Source organism: Aotus nancymaae, unplaced genomic scaffold, assembly GCF_030222135.1.
Source record: "Aotus nancymaae isolate 86718 unplaced genomic scaffold, 86718_ANA_hifiasm-v0.15.2.pri h1tg000014l, whole genome shotgun sequence".
Taxonomy (NCBI): Eukaryota; Metazoa; Chordata; class Mammalia; order Primates; family Aotidae; genus Aotus; species Aotus nancymaae.
The window spans coordinates 67966039-67986236 of NW_026988425.1; the positions used below are offsets into that span (position 1 = coordinate 67966039).

The 20198-nt window shown below is 37.1% G+C and overlaps 1 protein-coding gene across 2 annotated transcripts in view; it reads left to right on the forward strand.

Annotated features, from left to right (window-relative positions):
- POLK (DNA polymerase kappa) overlaps positions 1-20198 on the forward strand; it is a 124812-nt gene that overhangs the window by 88790 nt on the left and 15824 nt on the right. For both annotated transcript variants that reach the window (XM_012462142.3, XM_064376058.1), the window contains 5 exons: positions 3271-3492; positions 4984-5108; positions 13017-13183; positions 15792-15824; positions 18908-19004. In XM_012462142.3, the coding sequence (XP_012317565.2) occupies positions 3271-3492; positions 4984-5108; positions 13017-13183; positions 15792-15824; positions 18908-19004 (644 nt within the window). The remainder of the gene's footprint in view (positions 1-3270; positions 3493-4983; positions 5109-13016; positions 13184-15791; positions 15825-18907; positions 19005-20198) is intronic.

Genomic DNA, 20198 nt, shown 5'->3' on the forward strand with positions numbered 1-20198 from the left:
GGAGCAAGTTTAATATGGGCATCAAATCACAACTTTATTACCTTATTTAAAGCCCTAAGGGATAGGTCTCTCTTTTCTTTTATTAGGAACATTAAAAAATAATCATTATTTCTGGACACAGAGGCATAGAGCAAAGGTTTCCCTTATTTAGTATAACTTTATTGTTTGAGGATGTGGTACATAAAGCCTGATGTCACTTTGCATAAAATCCTAGTTTACTAATTCCTTACTTTCACAAGAGAATGAGGGAAAATCATTAAATAATTATGTCAAATCATCCCCTGAGGGCCTCCCATAATAATTACTTGCATGATATGTTTTAAAATTTTCACATTGGGATTAAAGTAAATGTTTTCATTTTCAACTACTGTTCTTCTTCTTCTTTTTTTTTGAGACAGAGTCTCACTTTGTTGCCCAGGCTGGAGTGCAGTGGTGCAGTCTCGGCTCACTGCAACCCCTGCCTCCCAGGTTCAAGCAGTTCTCCTGCCTCAGCCTCCTGGGTAGCTAAGATTACAGGTGCCTGCCACCACACCTGGCTAATTTTTTGTATTTTTTGTAGAGGCGAATTTTCACGATGTTGGCAAGGCTGGTCTCGAACTCCTGACCTTATGATCCACCTGCCTCACCCTCCCATAGTGCAGGGATTACAGGCTTGAGCCACCATGACTGGCCTACTAATGTTCTTTTCATTTATTATAATGTCCAAACTCACTATGAGTATGTGAATTTTTAATATCTATTGCTTTTAACGTATTGACTTGTATAGTGCCTCTTCATGTATTTTCATATTCTCAAGCAATTGAAATAGTTTAACTTTTCTTCTCATGTATAAATCCCTGTGGGCTGGACTTTCAGGCATGTCTGACCTCACATTATGCCATGGGAAATTGTCAATAGTGCATTGGAACTATGGCAGGCAATTGATATATCTTCCTCTAAAGTTGTCTAAAGATGTCTCCAAAGTTCAAGACATTTTCTCCTGTTTCCCTGTTTTCTAAAAGGTGTTTGTCTTTGGAAGTGTATTGCTTACTACCATTTCTACATACACATAAAATAATAATTTAAAAAATATTTACTCTGCCATCTAAATCTGGATGGTGAGTGCCAGACGATATAAGAAACTGAAATAGCATACACTTTTTAGCACGTGTCGTCCAAAAGGCATGCTTTAATCCTATTATGTTCTGATTACCTCAGTTATGGAGGTTATAAAGATATTTCTGTCAGAAAGAAAATAAGAAACTACTTCAGCTGTTAGTTACACAGCCAGGCCTCACAGAAAAGTAGAGTGTAGTTCAGATTGAAAAGGTACCTGAACATTCTGTAGAAGCTCTGATAATGTACCAGAAGGCAGCATTCTTTGCTTCCTGCTGTATAGTTCTGCTCTCACAGTGATTCACCTGAGGGCAGGGTGGTAGAGGCAAGAGGTATAAAACATGGCATAAAAAGGTCTGCAGAGGGGGTTTATGAATGTGACACATAAACTTGGTTTGCAGTTTTTCTATAGCTCTCTTTACCTTAACTTCTACCCATCCAGATGGGGAAAGAGCTCCGGGTCGATAACATTTCAACTGTTCCACAGTCTTTTTTTTTTTTTGAGATGGAATCTCACTCTGCCACCAAGACTGGAGTGCAGTGGCATGATCTCGGCTCACTGCAACCTCCACCTCCTGGGTTGAAGTGATTCTCCTGCCCCAGCCTCCCAAACAGCTGGGATTACAGGTGTGTGCCAACATGCCTTGCTCATTTTTGCGTTTTTAGTAGAAATACGGTTTCACCACGTTAGCCAGACTGGTCTTGAACTCCTGACCTCAAGTGATCCCCCTGCCTCGGCCTCCCAAAGTGCTGAGATTACAGGTATGAGCCACCTTACCTGGCCTGTTTTCCCTCTGAATTGCTCTACATTTTAAAACCAGAATATTTAAAAATGACAGGAACGGAAGCACATAAATAACAGCTAATATAAGTTTGAAAATAAGGCTTATTGGTGAGGCAAGATGATTCACATTTATAATTCTAGCACTTGAGGGGGCTGAGGCAGGAGGATCAGTTGAGCCCAGGAGTTCAAGACCACCCTGGGCAAGATTATGAAATCCCATCTTTATTTACCAGAAAATTATAAAGTTAGCTAGATGTGATGGCTTGTGCCTGTAGTCCCAAATACACTCCAGCCTGAGCAAGAGAGAGACCCTGTCTCAAAAAAAAAAAAAGGAGAGAAAGAAAATAAGGCTTATTATGTATGTGCCCTGGGAATTTGGAAAATGTCTGACTGAATTAACGTCTATGACTTAATTCACACTGCATATTTTTTTTTTTTTTTTTTTTTTTTTTTTGAGACGGAGTTTCACTCTTGTTACCCAGGCTAGAGTGCAATGGCGCGATCTGGGCTCACCGCAACCTCCGCCTCCTGGGTTCAGGCAATTCTCCTACCTCAGCCTCCTGAGTAGCTGGGATTACAGGCATGTGCCACCATGCCCGGCTAATTTTTTGTATTTTTAGTAGAGACGGGGTTTCACCACGTTGACCAGGATGGTCTCGATCTCTTGACCTCGTAATCCACCCGCCTCGGCCTCCCAAAGTGCTGGGATTACAGGCGTGAGCCACCGCGCCCGGCCCACACTGCATATTTTAAATTTTTTAGTTAATCTGATGTCTTTGCTATTTATTTTATATTATCTTTATTTATATTATCTTTAAAATTTTTTCCTAAATAGCCAAGTTCATTTTTCAAGTAATATACATTCATAAGCATCTTGAAACTAGAAGTTTAATTTTTACTTCTGCATTTGCCTTAATTTGGAAAATGTTTACATGTAATAAAATTGTGAGAAAGGGTCAGAAAGCTTTGTTGCTAACCTTGGTTGTTACAAATACATTTAAATTGTATTTCTTCTACATTAAGCCCAGAAAAATAGGCTTTAATGGATTTGTTCATGGAAACATTTTTAGTATAAGTATAGATTTAAGTGTATTTTACAGTCCACTTATGAAAAATATAAATATAATGAGGTAATAACTAGATTGGTATTTTTACTTTGGAATAATAGTTTATAGCCTATTAATAATAACATCTCTTTTTCTTAAACTGGGATTATTCAATCAGACCTTAAGAATTTGTATATTTAAAGAAGCATAACTTTCAGAGGTAATTTCTGTTTATTACGAATGTGCCCTTAGTCAAAGTGATACTTTATCAACAAGCAAATCAAAATTTAAAAAGTGTATACTTTTTAAAACAAAGATGAGTTATTCTTCCTGTTTATGATTTAGATAATCCAGGAAAGGAAGTTAATAAACTGAGTGAGCATGAACGATCCATCTCTCCGCTACTTTTTGAAGAGAGTCCTCCTGATTTGCAGCCCCCAGGAGATGAAGAACAAAACAATCCTCAAATACTCCAAAACTCAGTTGTTTTTGGAACATCAGCTGAGGAAGTGGTAAAGGAAATTCGTTTCAGAATCGAGCAAAAAACAACACTGACAGCCAGTGCAGGTATTTAAAAGGATATTGATGACCACTATAGTTACAATTTTCAGACTGGCTAATTCAAGTGTAATTTTAGTAGTTTCTCATTCATTTTACTTATCTAGTTGGTTCAACTTCTAATAACTTTACCTATTCAGAATTGCTGTGAACCTAGTAAGTAAATTCTAATTAAGCAGATTATGAGCCTGAAGAAGAAAAAAAAGATAATAAATTTCATATAGCTATCTTTTTTTAAGCACAAAATATATTTTTATTGGTTTTGCATGTAATACTTGATTATTAGTTTGCCTTGGGAGACTTCAGTCCTTCCAAGAATATACTGCAGGAGAGAACCCGGATGGCCACAAGGTAGGAGACAAAAGAAAGAGCAACTAGCAACATAGCAATCCAGGACCATGTGGTAAAAGGAAAAACAAGTTTGCATATGCTGATAATCCATGAGGCCATCACTGTCTCTTAGCATAATAACTGTTATTCATCATTAGGACCCTGAACTATCTTGTAAAAGCCATATTGTGATTAGGTAAATCTTTTTTTCTATATCAAAGTATGTGAATGAATAATGCATTTTAGGAAGATGCATATAACAATTGAAATGAACTGTTTAATGAATATATTTGAATGTACCCATTTCAAATTATCTTAATCAGGACTCCCAGAAATTGTAAAACATCTTTCTGAAAAATAGTAATTTGTTTTGTGAATAACATAAAAAGGATGCACCAATCTAATTATCATTATTTTAAATATACTGCAGCCCAGAATCTTTGATTTTTTGCTTTATGTGGATAATCTATGCAGAAGACCTTTTCAGCAAGTAAATATCCATCCTAAATTACATCTGGATCTTTTCTGAGAAGTAGATATAGAACCACTATAAAAACAATCTGGGCCAGGCGTGTTGGCTTACACCTGCAGTCCCAGCATGTTGGGAGGCCAAGGTGGGTGGATCACCTGAGGTCAGGAGTTCAAGACCAGCCTGACCAATATGGTGAGACTCTGTCTCTACTAAAAATACAGAAATTAGCCAGGTGTACTCAGGAGGCCGAGACAGGAGAATCACTTGAACCCGGGAAGTGGAGGTTGAAGTGAGCCAAGATCACGCCACTGCACTCCAGCTTGGGCAACCGAGTAAGACTTCATCTGAAAAAAAAAAAACAAAAACAAAATCTGTATTCCCACTAAAGGTAGTAAGTAAACTAATAATAACACTTAATATTACTCAGCTCAGAAATTACTCTTACATTTTAAAATATCATGGAAAACTAAATATTCCTCATTTTTGCTGCCACAGTAACTAATACAATCTCTTTTTCTAAAACCATATAGCAGACTCTGGGGAAGTAAGATAGATGGTAATCAAATGTTATTCTTAAAGTAGCAGTAAAAATCATTTGAGATTTTTTGCAATTAACATTTTTTTTCTGTTTTGTTATTGCATATTTAAAAGTCCTACATATCAACTTATTTGAGTCATCAGAGTATTCTTCTTTTAAGGCATTGCCCCAAATACAATGTTAGCAAAAGTATGCAGTGATAAGAATAAACCAAATGGACAATACCAAATTCTCCCCAATAGACAAGCTGTGATGAACTTCATCAAGGATTTACCCATTAGAAAGGTAAGATTTTATATAAAGTTTATCATCTATATATGTACTCCGAATTCTGAAGAGATAACTATGTAGGCCAATAGTTAATCATTCTTTGCTAAAATGTTTTGAAACAATAGATAACAAGCAAGAAGTATAATGGGTGCTTGAATTTGGACTTGAAGAAATTTTCGGGTTCTATGAAACCCTAAAAGTGAGATTTAGTTTATTTGCTATAAATTTTTAAGAGAGTAATAATCACAGATTTTTAAGTGAACTCCTGCCAAGCAGAAGGGAAATTAAAATAATATTTGTAACAGTCCTTTCATCTGTAACTTAGTGCTAGCTTAGTTCTAAAGTCCAGATTGCTACTAGATTAATATTAGGGCATGATGCTTCAAAGATATTTAGAATTTTAATTGTTCTTGACAAAGAATAAACCAAAATACTTCACCATTTTAAAAATGGTAAAATTATCCCTCAGGGCTTCCAAAAAGTGTATACCTTATTTTTTTTAAAGCTTCCAGATTTTTTTAAAAATTTATTTATTTATTTATTTTTTTGTATTGCATTTTAGGTTTTGGGGTACATGTGAAAAACATGCAAGATTGTTGCATAGGTGCATACGTGGCAGTGTGATTTGCTACCTTCCTCCCCTTCACCTATATGTGGCATTTCTCCCCATGCTATCTCTCCCCAACTCCCCACCCCCCGCTGTCCCCCGACTCCCCCCCAACAGACCCCAGTGTATAGTGCTCCCCTCCCTGTGTCCATGTGTTCCCATTGTTCAACACCCGTCTACGAGTGAGAACATGCGATGTTTGATTTTGTGTTCTTGTGTCAGTTTGCTGAGAATGATGGTTTCCAGGTTCATCCATATCCCTACAAAGGACGCAAACTCATCGTTTTTGATGGCTGCATAATATTCCATGGTGTATATGTGCCACATTTTCCCTGTCCAGTCTATCATTGATGGGCATTTGGGTTGGTTACAGGTCTTTGCTATTGTAAACTGTGCTGCAATGAACATTCGTGTGCATGTGTCCTTATAGTAGAACGATTTATAATCCTTTGGATATATACACAGTAATGGGATTGCTGGGTCAAATGGAATTTCTATTTCTAGGTCCTTGAGGAATCGCCACACTGTCTTCCACAATGGTTGAACTAATTTACACTTCCACCAACAGTGTAGAAGTGTTCCTATTTCTCCACATCCTCTCCAGAATCTGTTGTCTCCAGATATTTTAATGATCGCCGTTCTAACTGGTGTGAGATGGTATCTCAATATAGTTTTGATTTGCATTTCTCTAATGACCAGTGATGATGAGCATTTTTTCATATGCTTGTTGGCCTCATGTATGTCTTCTTTTGTAAAGTATCTGTTCATATCCTTCACCTATTTTTGAATGGGCTTGTTTGTTTTTTTCTTGTAAGTCTGTTTTAGTTCATTGTAAATTCTGGATACCAGCCCTTTGTCAGACGGGTGGGCTGCAAAAATTTTTTCCCATTCTGTTGGTTGCTGATTCACTCTAATGACTGTTTCTTTTGCCGTGCAGAAGCTGTGAAGTTTGATTAGGTCCCATTTGTCTATTTTGGCTTTTGTTGCCAATGCTTTTGGTGTTTTGGTCATGAAGTCCTTGCCTATGCCTATGTCCTGAATGATTTTGCCTAGGTTTTCTTCTAGGGTTTTTATGGTGTTAGGTCTTATATTTAAGTCTTTAATCCATCTGGGGTTAATTTTAGTGTAAGGTGTCAGGAAGGGGTCCAGTTTCTGCTTTCTGCATATGGCTAGCCAGTTTTCCCAACACCACTTATTAAACGGAATCCTTTCCCCATTGCTTGTTTTTATCAGGTTTGTCAAAGATCAGATGGTTGTAGATATTTTGTGTTGCCTCCGAGGCCTCTGTTCTGTTCCATTGGTCTATATCTCTGTTTTGGTACCAGTACCATGCTGTTTTGATTACTGTATCCTTGTAGTATAGTTTGATGTCCGGTAGTGTGATGCCTCCCGCTTTGTTCTTTTTGCTTAGAATTGACTTGGTTACACGGGCTCTCTTTTGGTTCCATATGAAATTTAAGGTGGTTTTTTCCAGTTCTGTGAAGAAGATCATTGGTAGCTTGATGGGGATAGCGTTGAATCTATAAATTACTTTGGGCAGTATGGCCATTTTCACAATATTGATTCTTCCCAGCCATGAACATGGAATGTTTCTCGATCTGTTTGTGTCCTCTCTTATTTCGTTGAGCAGTGGTTTGTATTTCTCCTTGAAGAGGTCCTTTACGTTCCTTGTTAGTTGTATTCCTAGGTATTTTATTCTCTTTGTAGCAATTGTGAATGGCAGTTCATTCTTGATTTGGCTCTCTTTAAGTCTGTTATTGGTGTTTAGGAATGCTTGTGATTTCTGCACATTGATTTTGTATCCTGAGACTTTGCTGAAGTTGCTTATCAGTCTTAGGAGATTTTGGGCTGAGATGATGGGGTCTTCTAGATATACCATCATGTCATCTGCAAATAGAGACAATTTGACTTCCTCCTTTCCTAATTGAATACCCTTTATTTCTTTTTCTTGCCTGATTGCTCTGGCTAGAACTTCCAGTACTATATTGAATAGGAGTGGTGAGAGAGGGCATCCTTGTCTAGTGCCAGATTTCAAAGGGAATGCTTCCAATTTTTGCCCATTCAGTATGATATTGGCTGTTGGTTTGTCGTAAATAGCTTTTATTATTTTGAGATACGTTCCGTCGATACCTAGTTTATTGAGAGTTTTTAGCATAAAGGGCTGTTGAATTTAGTTGAAGGCCTTCTCTGCATCGATTGAGATAATCATGTGGTTTTTGTCTTTGGTTCTGTTTATGTGGTGAATTACATTTATAGACTTGCGTATGTTGAACCAGCCTTGCATCCCCGGGATGAATCCTACTTGATCATGGTGGATAAGCTTTTTGATGTACTGTTGTAATCGGCTTGCCAGTATTTTATTGAAGATTTTGCATCTATGTTCATCATGGATATTGGCCTGTAGTTTTCTTTTCTTGTTGAGTCTCTGCCGGGTTTTGGTATCAGGATGATGTTGGTCTCATAAAATGATTTGGGAAGGATTCCCTCTTTTTAGATTATTTGGAATAGTTTCAGAAGGAATGGTACCAGTTCCTCTTTGTATGTCTGGTAGAATTCAGCTGTGAACCCATCTGGACCTGGGCTTTTTTTGGGTGGTAGGCTCTTAATTGCTTCCTCGACTTCAGACGTTGTTATTGGTCTATTCAGGGTTTCGACTTCTTCCTGGTTTAGGCTTGGGAGGAGGCAACTGTCCAGGAATTTATCCATTTCTTCCAGGTTTTCTAGTTTATGTGCATAGAGTTGTTTGTAATAATCTCTGATGATGGTTTGAATTTCTGTGGAATCTGTGGTGATATCCCCTTTATCATTTTTTATTGCATCTATTTGGTTATTCTCTCTCTTTTTTTTTAATTAATCTGGCTAGTGGTCTGTCTATTTTGTTGATCTTTTCAAAAAACCAGCTCCTGGATTTATTGATTTTTTTGAAGGGTTTTTCGTGTCTCTATCTCCTTCAGTTCTGCTTTGATCTTAGTTATTTCTTGTCTTCTGCTAGGTTTTGAGTTTTTTTTATCTTGCTCCTCTAGCACTTTCAATTTTGACGATAGGGTGTCAATTTTAGATCTCTCCTTTCTTCTCATGTGGGCACTTATTGCTATATATTTTCCTCTAGAGACTGCTTTAAATGTGTCCCAGAGATTCTGGTATGTGGTGTCTTCGTTCTCGTTGGTTTCAAAGAACATCTTTATTTCTGCCTTCATTTCAGTGTTTATCCAGTCAACATTCAAGAGAAAGTTGTTCAGTTTCCATGAAGCTGTGTGGTTCTGGGTTGGTTTCTGAATTCTGAGTTCTAACTTGATCGCACTGTGGTCTGAGAGACTGTTTGTTATGGTTTCCGTTCTTTTGCATTTGCTGAGGAGTGATTTACTTCCAATTATGTGGTCAATTTTAGAGTAGGTGTGATGTGGTCCTGAGAAGAATGTATATTCTGTGGATTTGGGGTGGAGAGTTCTGTAAATGTCTATTAGGTTTGCTTGTTCCAGGTCTGAGTTCAAGTCCTGGATATCCTTGTTAATTTTCTGTGTGGTTGATCTGTCTAATATTGACAATGGTGTGTTGAAGTCTCCCACTATTATTGTGTGGGAGTCTAAGTCTCTTTGTAAGTCATTAAGAACTTGCCTTATGTATCTGGGTGCTCCTGTATTAGGTGCATATATATTTAGGATCGTTAGCTCTTCTTGTTGCATTGATCCTTTTACCATTATGTAATGTCCTTCTTTGTCTCTTTTGATCTTTGTTGCTTTAAAGTCTATTTTATCAGAGATGAGAATTGCAGCTCCTGCTTTTTTTTTGCTCTCTGTTTGCTTGGTAAATCTTCCTCCATCCCTTTATTTTGAGCCTTTGTGTATCCTTGCATGTGAGATGGGTTTCCTGGATACAGCACACTGATGGGTTTTGGCTTTTCATCCAATTTGCCAGTCTGTGTCTTTTGATTCGAGCATTTAGTCCATTTACGTTTAGGGTTAATATTGTTATGTGTGAATTTGATCCTGCCATTTTGATGCTAGCCGGCTGTTTTGCCCGTTGGTTGATGCAGATTCTTCATTGTGTTGATGCTCTTTACCATTTTGTGTGTTTTTGGAGTGGCTGGTACTGGTTGTTCTTTTCTATGGGTAGTGCCTCTTTCAGGAGCTCTTGTAAAGCAGGTCTGGTGGTGATGAAATCTCTGAGCACTTGCTTGTTCACAAAGGATTTTATTTTTCCTTCACTTATGAAGCTTAGTTTGGCTGGATATGATATTCTGGGTTGAAAGTTCCTTTCTTTAAGGATGTTGAATATCGGCCCCCACTCTCTTCTGGCTTGTAGGGTTTCTGCTGAGAGACGTGCTGTGAGTCTGATGGGCTTCCCTTTGTGGGTAACCCGACCTTTCTCTCTGGCTGCCCTTAGCATTTTCTCCTTCATTTCAACCCTGGTGAATCTGACGATTATGCGCCTTGGGGTTGCTCTTCTTGAGGAATATCTTTGTGGTGTTCTCTGTATTTCCTGCACTTGAATATTGGCCTGCGTTGCTAGGTTGGGGAAGTTTTCCTGGATAATATCCTGAAGAGTATTTTCCAACTTGGATTCATTCGCTTCGTCACATTCAGGTACACCTATCAAACGTAGATTAGGTCTTTTCACATAGTCCCATATTTCTTGTTGACTTTGTTCATTCCTTTTTACCCTGTTTTCTCTAATCTTGCCTTCTCGTTTTATTTCATTGAGTTGATCTTCTACCTCTGATATCCTTTCTTCTGCTTGGTCAATTCGGCTGTTGAAACTTGTGCATGCTTCGCGAAGTTCTCGTGTTGTGCTTTTCAGCTCCATCAATTCACTCATATTCCTCTCTAAGTTGTCCATTCTCGTTAGCATTTCGTCAAATCTTTTTTCAAGGTTCTTAGTTTCTTTGCATTGGGTTAGAACATGTTCTTTTAGCTCTCAGAAGTATCTTATTACCCACTTTCTGAAGGCTGATTCTGTCATTTCATCACACTCATTCTCCATCCAGTCTTGTTCCCTTGCTGGTGAGGAGTTGTGATCCCTTGTAGGAGGAGAGGTGTTCTGGTTTCAGGTGTTTTCATCCTTTTTGCACTGGTTTCTTCCCATCTTTGTGGATTTAGCCACCTGTCAGCTTTGTAGTTGTTGACTTTCTGATTGGGTCTCTGAGTGGACGTTCTGTTTGTTGTTGATGCAGTTATTTCTGTTTCTTAGTTTTCCTTTTAACTGTCTGGCCTCTCTGCTGTAGGACCGCTGAGGTCCACTCCAGTCCCTGCTTGCCTGGGGATCACTTGCAGCAGCTGCCGAACAGTAAAGGGTGCTACCAGTTTCTTCTTCTGCTTTGTCCCAGAAGGATACCTGCCAAATGTCAGTCTGAGCTCTCCTTTATGAGGTGACTCTTTGGATATACGGGGATCGGGAGCTGCTTGAGGAAACAGTCCTTTATATTAGCTCAGGTGCTGAGCTGTGAGCCCCATTATTCATTCAGAGCTGCTGGGCTGGTAAATTTAAGTCTGCAGCAGCAGAACTCATAAACCTCCTTTTTGTTTTTCCCAGGTGTTCTGTCCCAGGGAGTTAGGGCTTTATGAGTTTCCGCTGTGCTGCTGCCTTTTTTTTTCTTCAGGGCTGCCCTGCCCACCAGGAAGCAGCCTAGTCACTCTCAGCCTGCAGAGGCTTCGCTGAGCTACTGTGGGCTCCGCCCAGCTGCCATGTGAACTTCCCTGCAGTCCTGTTTATATGGGTGTAATTAGAGCTGCTTCTGCATTGTTGGCCCACCTCTGTCATCACGGACTTTCTCTGTAATGGCGGGTTGCCTCGGCAATGGCGGATTGCCACAGCAACGACAGGCTGCCTCAGTAATGGCGGACGCCCCTCCCCTACAGAGCTGGACCGTCCCGGGTTCAGCTGTGCTTGCTGTGAAACTCTCAACCCAGAGCGTTTCTAATTGCTGTTTTTTTGTTTTTGTTTTTGTTTTTTTGTGCGGGTGGGACCAGCTGGGCCTGATCTCCTGGCTCCCTGCCTCAGAGCCTTTTATTTTTTCGTTGAATGGTTGGCCCTCTCCCAGGTGTCCTGGTCACCTGTTGAACAGGCGCCGGGATCTGTGTTATTTCCCGTGCAGCGACCCACTGCACCGCTGAAACCGAGGCTCTGAGGTTCGTGGCACTTTTTTTGCCCAGGAATCTCCTGGCCTGGCTCCCTGTTTCAGCTCCCCTTGCTGGCTAAGTGGGAACACAGTCCCGTTTACTCTGCACCGGGAGCCGCTGCGCAGTGGCACAGGCAAAACAGCTGCGCCGGCCAAAACAGCCTCGCTGGCAACCCGTGGGGCTCCTCCACCTGCAAATCTCCTGGTCTTTGGGCAATAAAAATCCGTCTGGAAATGCGGCATCCACTCACCCTCTGCACTTTCACTCGGAGCTGCAGTCCTCAGCTGGATCTAACCGGCCATCTTGGAACTCCCTCTCCGATTTTTTAAAGCTTCTAGATTTTTTTAAAGCTTCTAGATTTTTCTGAATATATGCACTTTTTTTCCAATAATTGCGCTACACACTACTGTATATGATGTTCTAGGACTTGCTTTTCTCATTCAACATAATGTACATGAATGAATTTAAGTATTTTTCCAATGCTCAGTATGTAACATATAATGATTACTGACTAGTATATGTAAGGCGTAGCTGCAAAGCAGTGTTTTCCAATATGTTTTTCAAGTATGAATATTTATTCTCTTTAAAAAGATTCTGGGGTCAAATACCTTTGGGTGTGTTACACACTCTTGTGTCACTATGCATATTAATATATTAAAGATTCATAAATCTTGTAATTAAAAGCTTCACTTAAATTTGTTAGTCCCACCATTCCCCAAGTTTATATGACCACAATACTCCTTTTTTAAGCTTTTTGAAATTCCATGTAACGCTAGTTTAATAAATGTGGTCAAAAGTAATTAAAGCAGTCTTCTTGCATGACTTGTGAAGATAGTCACATTATTCATACCTTTAATCAATTATAAAAGGTATAATGAGCACTTTGGGAGGCCGAGGTGGGTGGATCACCTGAGGTCAGGAGTTCGAGACCAGCCTGTCCAACATGGAGAAACCTCATCTCTACTAAAAATGCAAAATTAGCCAGGTGTGGTGGTGCATGCCTGTAATCCCAGCTACTCGGGAGGCTGAGGCAGGAGAATCATTTGAACACAGGATGTGGAGGTTTCGGTGAGCCAAGATTGTGCCATTGCCCTCCAGCCTGGGCAACAATCTCAACAAAAAAAAGCATAATGAGATTATAATCTCAGTTTTTAGCTCACCTTTAAAATCTATTAATAATAAATATTGATTCTTTTCTAGGTTTCTGGAATAGGAAAAGTTACAGAAAAAATGTTAAAGGCCCTTGGAATTATTACATGCACAGAACTTTACCAACAGAGGGCATTGCTTTCTCTCCTTTTCTCTGAAACATCTTGGCATTATTTCCTTCATATCTCTTTGGGTCTAGGCTCAACACACCTGACAAGGTATCTATATGTATTGTCATTATGTTTTTTCTTTAGCATTTACTGCAATATCAGTTTTAACCATTGATATGAGGCTAGATGGATAACATGTTTTAAAATTCTTTTAGGCTAGTTTAATTCAGAATATAATGTTTGAATTAGAGTCAACAGATTGGATGTAGGAGAAAAGGAAAAGAAGAATAAAGAATCACTCTTAGGTTGTTGGCTTCAGCAGTTGGGTAGAGAGACAAGAGGAATGATAGCTACTTTCTTTTTTATCCTACCTTGTTCTTTGTTCAGAACCTAAGAGGAGGCAGGGCACGGTGGCTCATGTCTATAATCTCAGCACTTTGGGAGGCTGAGGTGGGTGGATCATGAGGGCAAGAGATAGATACCATCCTGGCCAACATGGTGAAACCCCGTCTCTACTAAAAATACAAAAATTAGCTGGGCATGGTGATGGGCACCTGTAGTTCCACAGCCACTAGGGAGGCTGAGGCAGGAGAATCACTTGTACCTAGGAGTTGGAGGTTGCAGTAAGCTGAGATTGCGCCACTGCACTCCAGCCTGGTGACAGAGCAAGACTTCATCTCAAAAAAAAAAAAAAAAAAAAAAAAAAAATAGAACCTAAGAGGAATGTCAGTAGTCAGGTTGTTCAGCCTGGCAACAGAGCAAGACTCCATCTCGAAAAAAAAAAAAAAAAAAAGGAAAAAAAACAGAACCTAAGAGTAGTCAGGTTGTTGTGGAAAGAAAGATGACCATATTCCATAATACACACTTTAATAAAGGAAGGAGACGTGATGATTCTTTGAAAGCCTTAAACTACATTTCTTTGGTTTTCCAAATTTGTAAATGATTCATTCATTCAGTACTGAGTACTTTGTGTTAGGTACTACTCTAGGCACTATGGATAACAGCAGCAAATAGGCATTTGCTGCCTTCATGGAGTTTACAGACTCTTGTGATTGATAGAATATAATCAAATAAGCAAATGAAGAAAGTAAAGCAGAGTAAGGGCATAGAACATGACTTGGGGGTAAGTGTGAGGGATGGAAACCATCATCCAAAGGGAGAGAGACCTGTGGGAGCCAGTCATGCAAAGGCTGAAAGAGGGAACAGCTAGAGGAAATATCCTGAGTTTTCTTCCCTGCCACTCTTTCATCTAGGTCTTAAAAAGAGGAACTCTAGAGATAGAAGGTAAATTGCTAGGAGGATAGATGAAGGGAATTTTAAAAGACTGGGAATCATGGAAGTAAACACTGGGTACTATTTTTACAATTTTGTCATCATCTTGTCAGGCTGTCCTCAAACTGACTCCTTTATATTCTTGTGTTTAAACTAAAGGACAACAATAAAAATTAATGGGGATGCAGATAAAATTGATTGACCAATTAAACCTACTAAATTTTACAGAGAGTGCAAGGCTTGTTGTAATGCTTTCCTCATCTCTTCCTGCTCTTCAATCTTTTGAGTCCACAGTTAGCTGACTTTGATCTTCAGTGAACATAATGAAAGATAAAGCTGTCACAGCACTGTATAAATAATTATATTTGAAGATAGCAGGAAATAAAACTTTATTTTTAATCCAAATTTTTTTTATTTCAAGTTCTGACTTTGATCTTCAGTGAACATAATGAAAGATAAAGCTGTCACAGCACTGTATAAATAATTATATTTGAAGATAGCAGGAAATAAAACTTTATTTTTAATCCAAATTTTTTTTATTTCCGTAGTGCTTGAAAACAATATAGTTCTGATATAACATAACATATATTAACTTGTGGTATTTAGAGATGCAGGTAAGGCTTTTACATGAAATTCATAGGTAATTTATAATAATATATCAAGCCTGCCTTTTCCTCTGTCTGTATTCTCTATTCCCTTACTTTGCTTTGCTTTTTAATCTGAGTACTTCTCCCCTTCTATCTATTCCGTATTTACTACTATATTTGTTTATCTGTCTCTCTTCAATGGGATATATAAGTTTCCTTAGGGCAAGTACTTGGTCTGTTTCCTTCATTACTATATCCTCAAGTTCTAGAACAGTGCTTGAATCATAGTAGATTCACTAAATATTTGGAAAATGAGTACTTTACATGTCATTTCAACTTTTTGGTTTTAACTACTCTTGTCGAGCAGCTAGAATACAGCCAAACTAGGTAGTTCAGATTCCCAATCTTCACCCTATAGCTCTGTACCAAATTCTGACTGAGGTTCTCTAGAGTGGTATAAATGAATAATGAATAGGGTATGGGAGAAAGAAGTTAATATACTAGACCAAAAACTAGATAAATGATTTTAAATTTTTAAAAATTTAATTGTATTCTATAACTGGAAGATACTTCTTATTTGTTTTTATAGCTTGTGGTTTTTGATAGGTTTTTAATAGAAGTAATTTCTAATATCTACCGATTTTCAAGTTTGTGCTCTTCAATAGATATAGACTTGATTAGCATCTTACCTATGTATGTTCTTTGTTTATTTTTAGATAAAAACACTGTTTTTCATTATGTATAAATTTTAATAAAATATTTGAGATCTCTAAAAAGTAATTGATGTGTTAAATCCTCTTGGTTAACTAAAAAATCTGTCTTTGAAAAATAAAAATCTTTTTTTTTTTTCATTTAAGGGATGGAGAGAGGAAGAGTATGAGCGTTGAAAGGTAATGTTTTGTTAATTATTGTTAATTGTGCATAATTCATGTTATTTTACTAATTTTAAATTGATTTTTAATAAATATCACTGAAATAGGAAATCTATTTGCAAATTACTATAACAATTTTTAGTAGTTTACACTCCCTGAAGTAAATGCCTTAGTATAAACTACTATTTTCAGTTGCTATAATCTCAAAAATAAACTTCAGCTATTTTTTTAATGTTGGTTTTAATCCTTAGTGAAAACAAAGCATTTTAGAATTTCATATTTTAATTTCTAGCTTGTTTATAAGGACAATTGAGTATTTACTTAGGAAATTTAAGAAGTAACAATGGTAATTCTTCCTAAAATTCTTTCAATATTGGTGATTAAGCAGAAGCTTAATCACATAATAAAATATTACTAATGAAAGGGAGCTTAAAGATGATCTAGTTTAGTGGTTCACAATCCTGTTGGAAAACCAAAGAAAATCTTGATGGAGACTTACTGTTTGGGGAAATAAGTCATTGTTTTGAAACGTCCCTCAGTTATCTTCTCAAAGTAGCAAGGTTTGTTCCACTGAGACATTTAAGAAACACTGACCTAGGGCCTGGCAAGGTGGCTCGTGCCTATAATCCCAGCACTTTGGGAAGCTGAGGCAGGCAGAACACTTGAGGCTAGGAGTTTGAGACCAGCCTGGCCAATGTGGCAAAACCCTGTATCTACTAAAAATACAAAAATCAGCTGGGCATGGTGGCTCACACCTGTAATCCCAGCTACTTGGGTGACTGAGGCTCAAGAATTGCTTGAACCTGGGAGACGGAATTTGCAGTGAGCCAAGATGGCGCCACTCCACTCCAGCCTGGGCAACAGAGTGAGACTCTGTCTCAAAAACAAAACAAGACAAAACACTGACCTAGTCAAGGTGTGTTCATATTTCACATATATTGTTTGTGGTCAGAAAAGCTAAGTAACTTTTACAAGACAACACAGTAAATGGCTTTGATAAAAATTGCTATTTTAGGTTTTGGTCCATGTGAAAACAATCAAAGAGAGAGAAAAAAGCATCCAAAAGCAAAATAGTATTGTCCTATTAATAAAATGCTCTGCCATTTTGTCTGTTATTGAGAACACTATTTGATATACAGGAACGTGTTCTCCACTGTTTTTCTGGAAACTGTCTCTCCTTGCTCTTTTTTAAAATGGGCCATATAACATCAAATTTGGTAGAAGTTGGAGCAAAGGAGGTTGCAATTTATATCACACACTTCTTTAATATAGAAAGAACTCTTATAATCAATAAAAAAGAGACAGTAAGCCAATAGAAAAAAAATGAACAAAGGTTTAATTAACTAACAGAAAAGGAAATACAAATGACTCTTAAAAACAAGTGAAAATATTGCCGTTTTTATTTATAATTAAAAAAATACAGATTGAAAGTTCTCTCAGATACCTTTCTTTCACTGGTTGGCCAAGATTCTAACATACTCTATTGGCAAGACTGTGGGAGTGAAAAATGTATAAACTTTAGAGGGAGTACATTAGGTTTTTTATTGCCATTATAACAAATTTCTACAAATTTAGTGGCTTAAAACAACACAAATTTATTCTCTATCATTCTGAAAGTCAGTGGTTCTAAAGTTAATGTGTTGGTAGAGCTCCGTTTCTTCTAGAAGCTCTGGAGGAGAGTCCATTTCTTTATGAAAAGCTTCTAGAGGCCACCAGCATTCCTTAACTCATAGCCTCAGCAATTTCTTTATCTGACTCTAACCCTCCTCCCTCCTTCTTATAAGGACCCTTGGGATTACATTGGGCACAGCTGGACATTACAGGGTAATCTCTCTCCATCAGAATTTAATCACATCTGCTAAGTCCCTTTTGTCATATAAGGTACTAGGTTCACAGATTCCAGGGATTAGGATTTGAACATCTTTAGGGACCATTATCTGGCTTACCACAGGGGGTAAGAAATTTGATAATATATACCAAAATCACAGATACACATGTACTTTGATACCATAATTCTTTTACTAAGAATTAATTCCACAGATGTAGTCACCTGTCATTTTACATTAACACAGGGTTACTCATTGCATTTTTTATGATAAAAAAAACTTGAATATCCATGAATAGAGAATTGGTTAAATTACCTTACATCTTTAAATTAGAATATTATGCTACTGTATAAAAATGAGGAAATCATTTACTCATGGGGAACTCTCACCAAGATAAATTAAGAAAAGCAGAGTACTAAACAATGTATCTAAAATTCTACTGTTTATATAAAAAAATGAGGGGGAAATGTCATGTTGTTTGCATACATATATATTTATGTGTGGGATATTTCTAAGGAATTCATAAGAATAAGAAGCTGACACATTGGTTGTCACTAGGGAAGAGAACTGAGTAGCTGAGGACAAGGTTAGAAGTAGAAAGGGGACTCTTTTCTGATGGGTCACTTGCCCAGGGTCCATACTCATCATTCTGGCCTCTGTTATCCTCTTTTATGTTAATATCACCTATCAACTTCCTTCAGTACTCTTTTGCAAATGAATTCAAAATATCTATATTTAATCTTATCAGCCTTCTATTTTCAACTGTCTATTAAATAACTCTGCCTAGGTTTCATGGGCCAACTCTTTAAATCTACTTAAAGATGTTTCTCATCCAGAAAATCTATGTGCAGTAATTGGAATGATATTCTCATTTGGACTTGCTTAAGATAATCTTCTATAACAAAGTTTATATATATATATATGTGTGTGTGTGTGTGTGTGTGTGTGTATATATATATATATATATATATATATATATATATATGCCCTAATCAGTTTTAAGTTCTGGAGGTGTTACCGTTATCTGTTGGTAACTTTAATTATCTTTTTTGTGATATAATAGAGCAAGAGCATAAAATTGTTCCTTTGCTAATCAAGCATTATTTATATAGATCTTAGATATTTTTACTTAATTAAATCTTAGTTCATCTGAAAACTTTATTTTGTACTGCAGAAAATATAACTTAATGCTAGCCATATGAACATGCATACCATTTCCAAACTATCCTGAATTGTGGTTTACTTTGTGCATCAAAATCTTTCTTGTCTTTCTAGGACTTTCAGTGAGATAAATAAAGCAGAAGAACAATACAGCCTATGCCAAGAACTTTGCAGTGAACTTGCTCAAGATCTACAGAAAGAAGGACTTAAGGTGCTTTATTTTGATATGGTGTCCTTAGTTTTTAAGTTTTTTAATAATGCTTCCTTAAAGCTAGAGTTAAATTACACATTTCTTAATGATGACTACAAATTAATAAATGTCAGAATAGTGTATTCCTATCCCCAAAGGTCAGACAAATTCAATTCTGACCCATATCTGAAGTCTGTGATGAGGTGGTTCTATGAAAAAGCAACTTACGAGGATAGAGTGGTTCAGTATAATTCAGAGGACTTTAATCCTGTACCTCAGGAGTACATTTGAGTAAGTTCAAAACCAGAGTTACACTGGCATTAGAGAATAAAGCAAAAGAAAGCATTTCCTAAGAATCGTATTCACATATTACAAATGTCTTTCCAATCATCCTTTAATGTTTTTCTTACTTAGACAATGATCTTCTAAAATAGGCATTTTGTTTCAAGGCTGTAATCCAGATTGCTTAACACAGGACAACAGCCTGTAAGGCTTTGAACTTGCTATTTTATAATCTTCGGTCACAACAATTTATATTTAGTGTATTCCCAATACTCTTAAACCATAGGTAAGTCAGTGCAAAGTGTAATAAAAAAATATTTTTAAATTGCTACACAGATACACATATATGGTTTGATAGAAGAAATAAGACCTAGTGTTTAATAGATCAGTAAGATGACTATAGAGTACAATATTCTATTTTACATATCAGAATAGCTAGAAGAGAATAATTTGAATGTTTCCAGCATAAAAAAAAATACAAATATTTAAGGTGATAGATATCCCAAGTACACTTATTTGATCTTTATGAAGATCAAAACTATGAGGTACATGTGATAATTTACTGTGTTCATATTATGCATCAGTAAAAAATTTGTTTAAAAAATTATGACAAAGAATGGGATATCTGATGAGTATTTTTCTCATAATCCTTCTCTATCATACCTTGAGTTTAAGAATTTTCTTTTTAAAAAATATTTAAATGTTTAATTTTATGATAATTTTAGATTTCCAAGGAAGTCACAAAAAATAATAGAATTTTAGCATACTCCTCATCCAGTTTTCTCCATTATTAATGTATTACCAGAGTACAGTTGTCAAAAGTAAGAAACTGACATTGGTACATTGCCAATTATTAACTCAACCCCAGACTTTATTAGGAATTTACTTATTTTTCCATTAATGTCCTCTCTGCATTCCACAGTTCAATCCAGG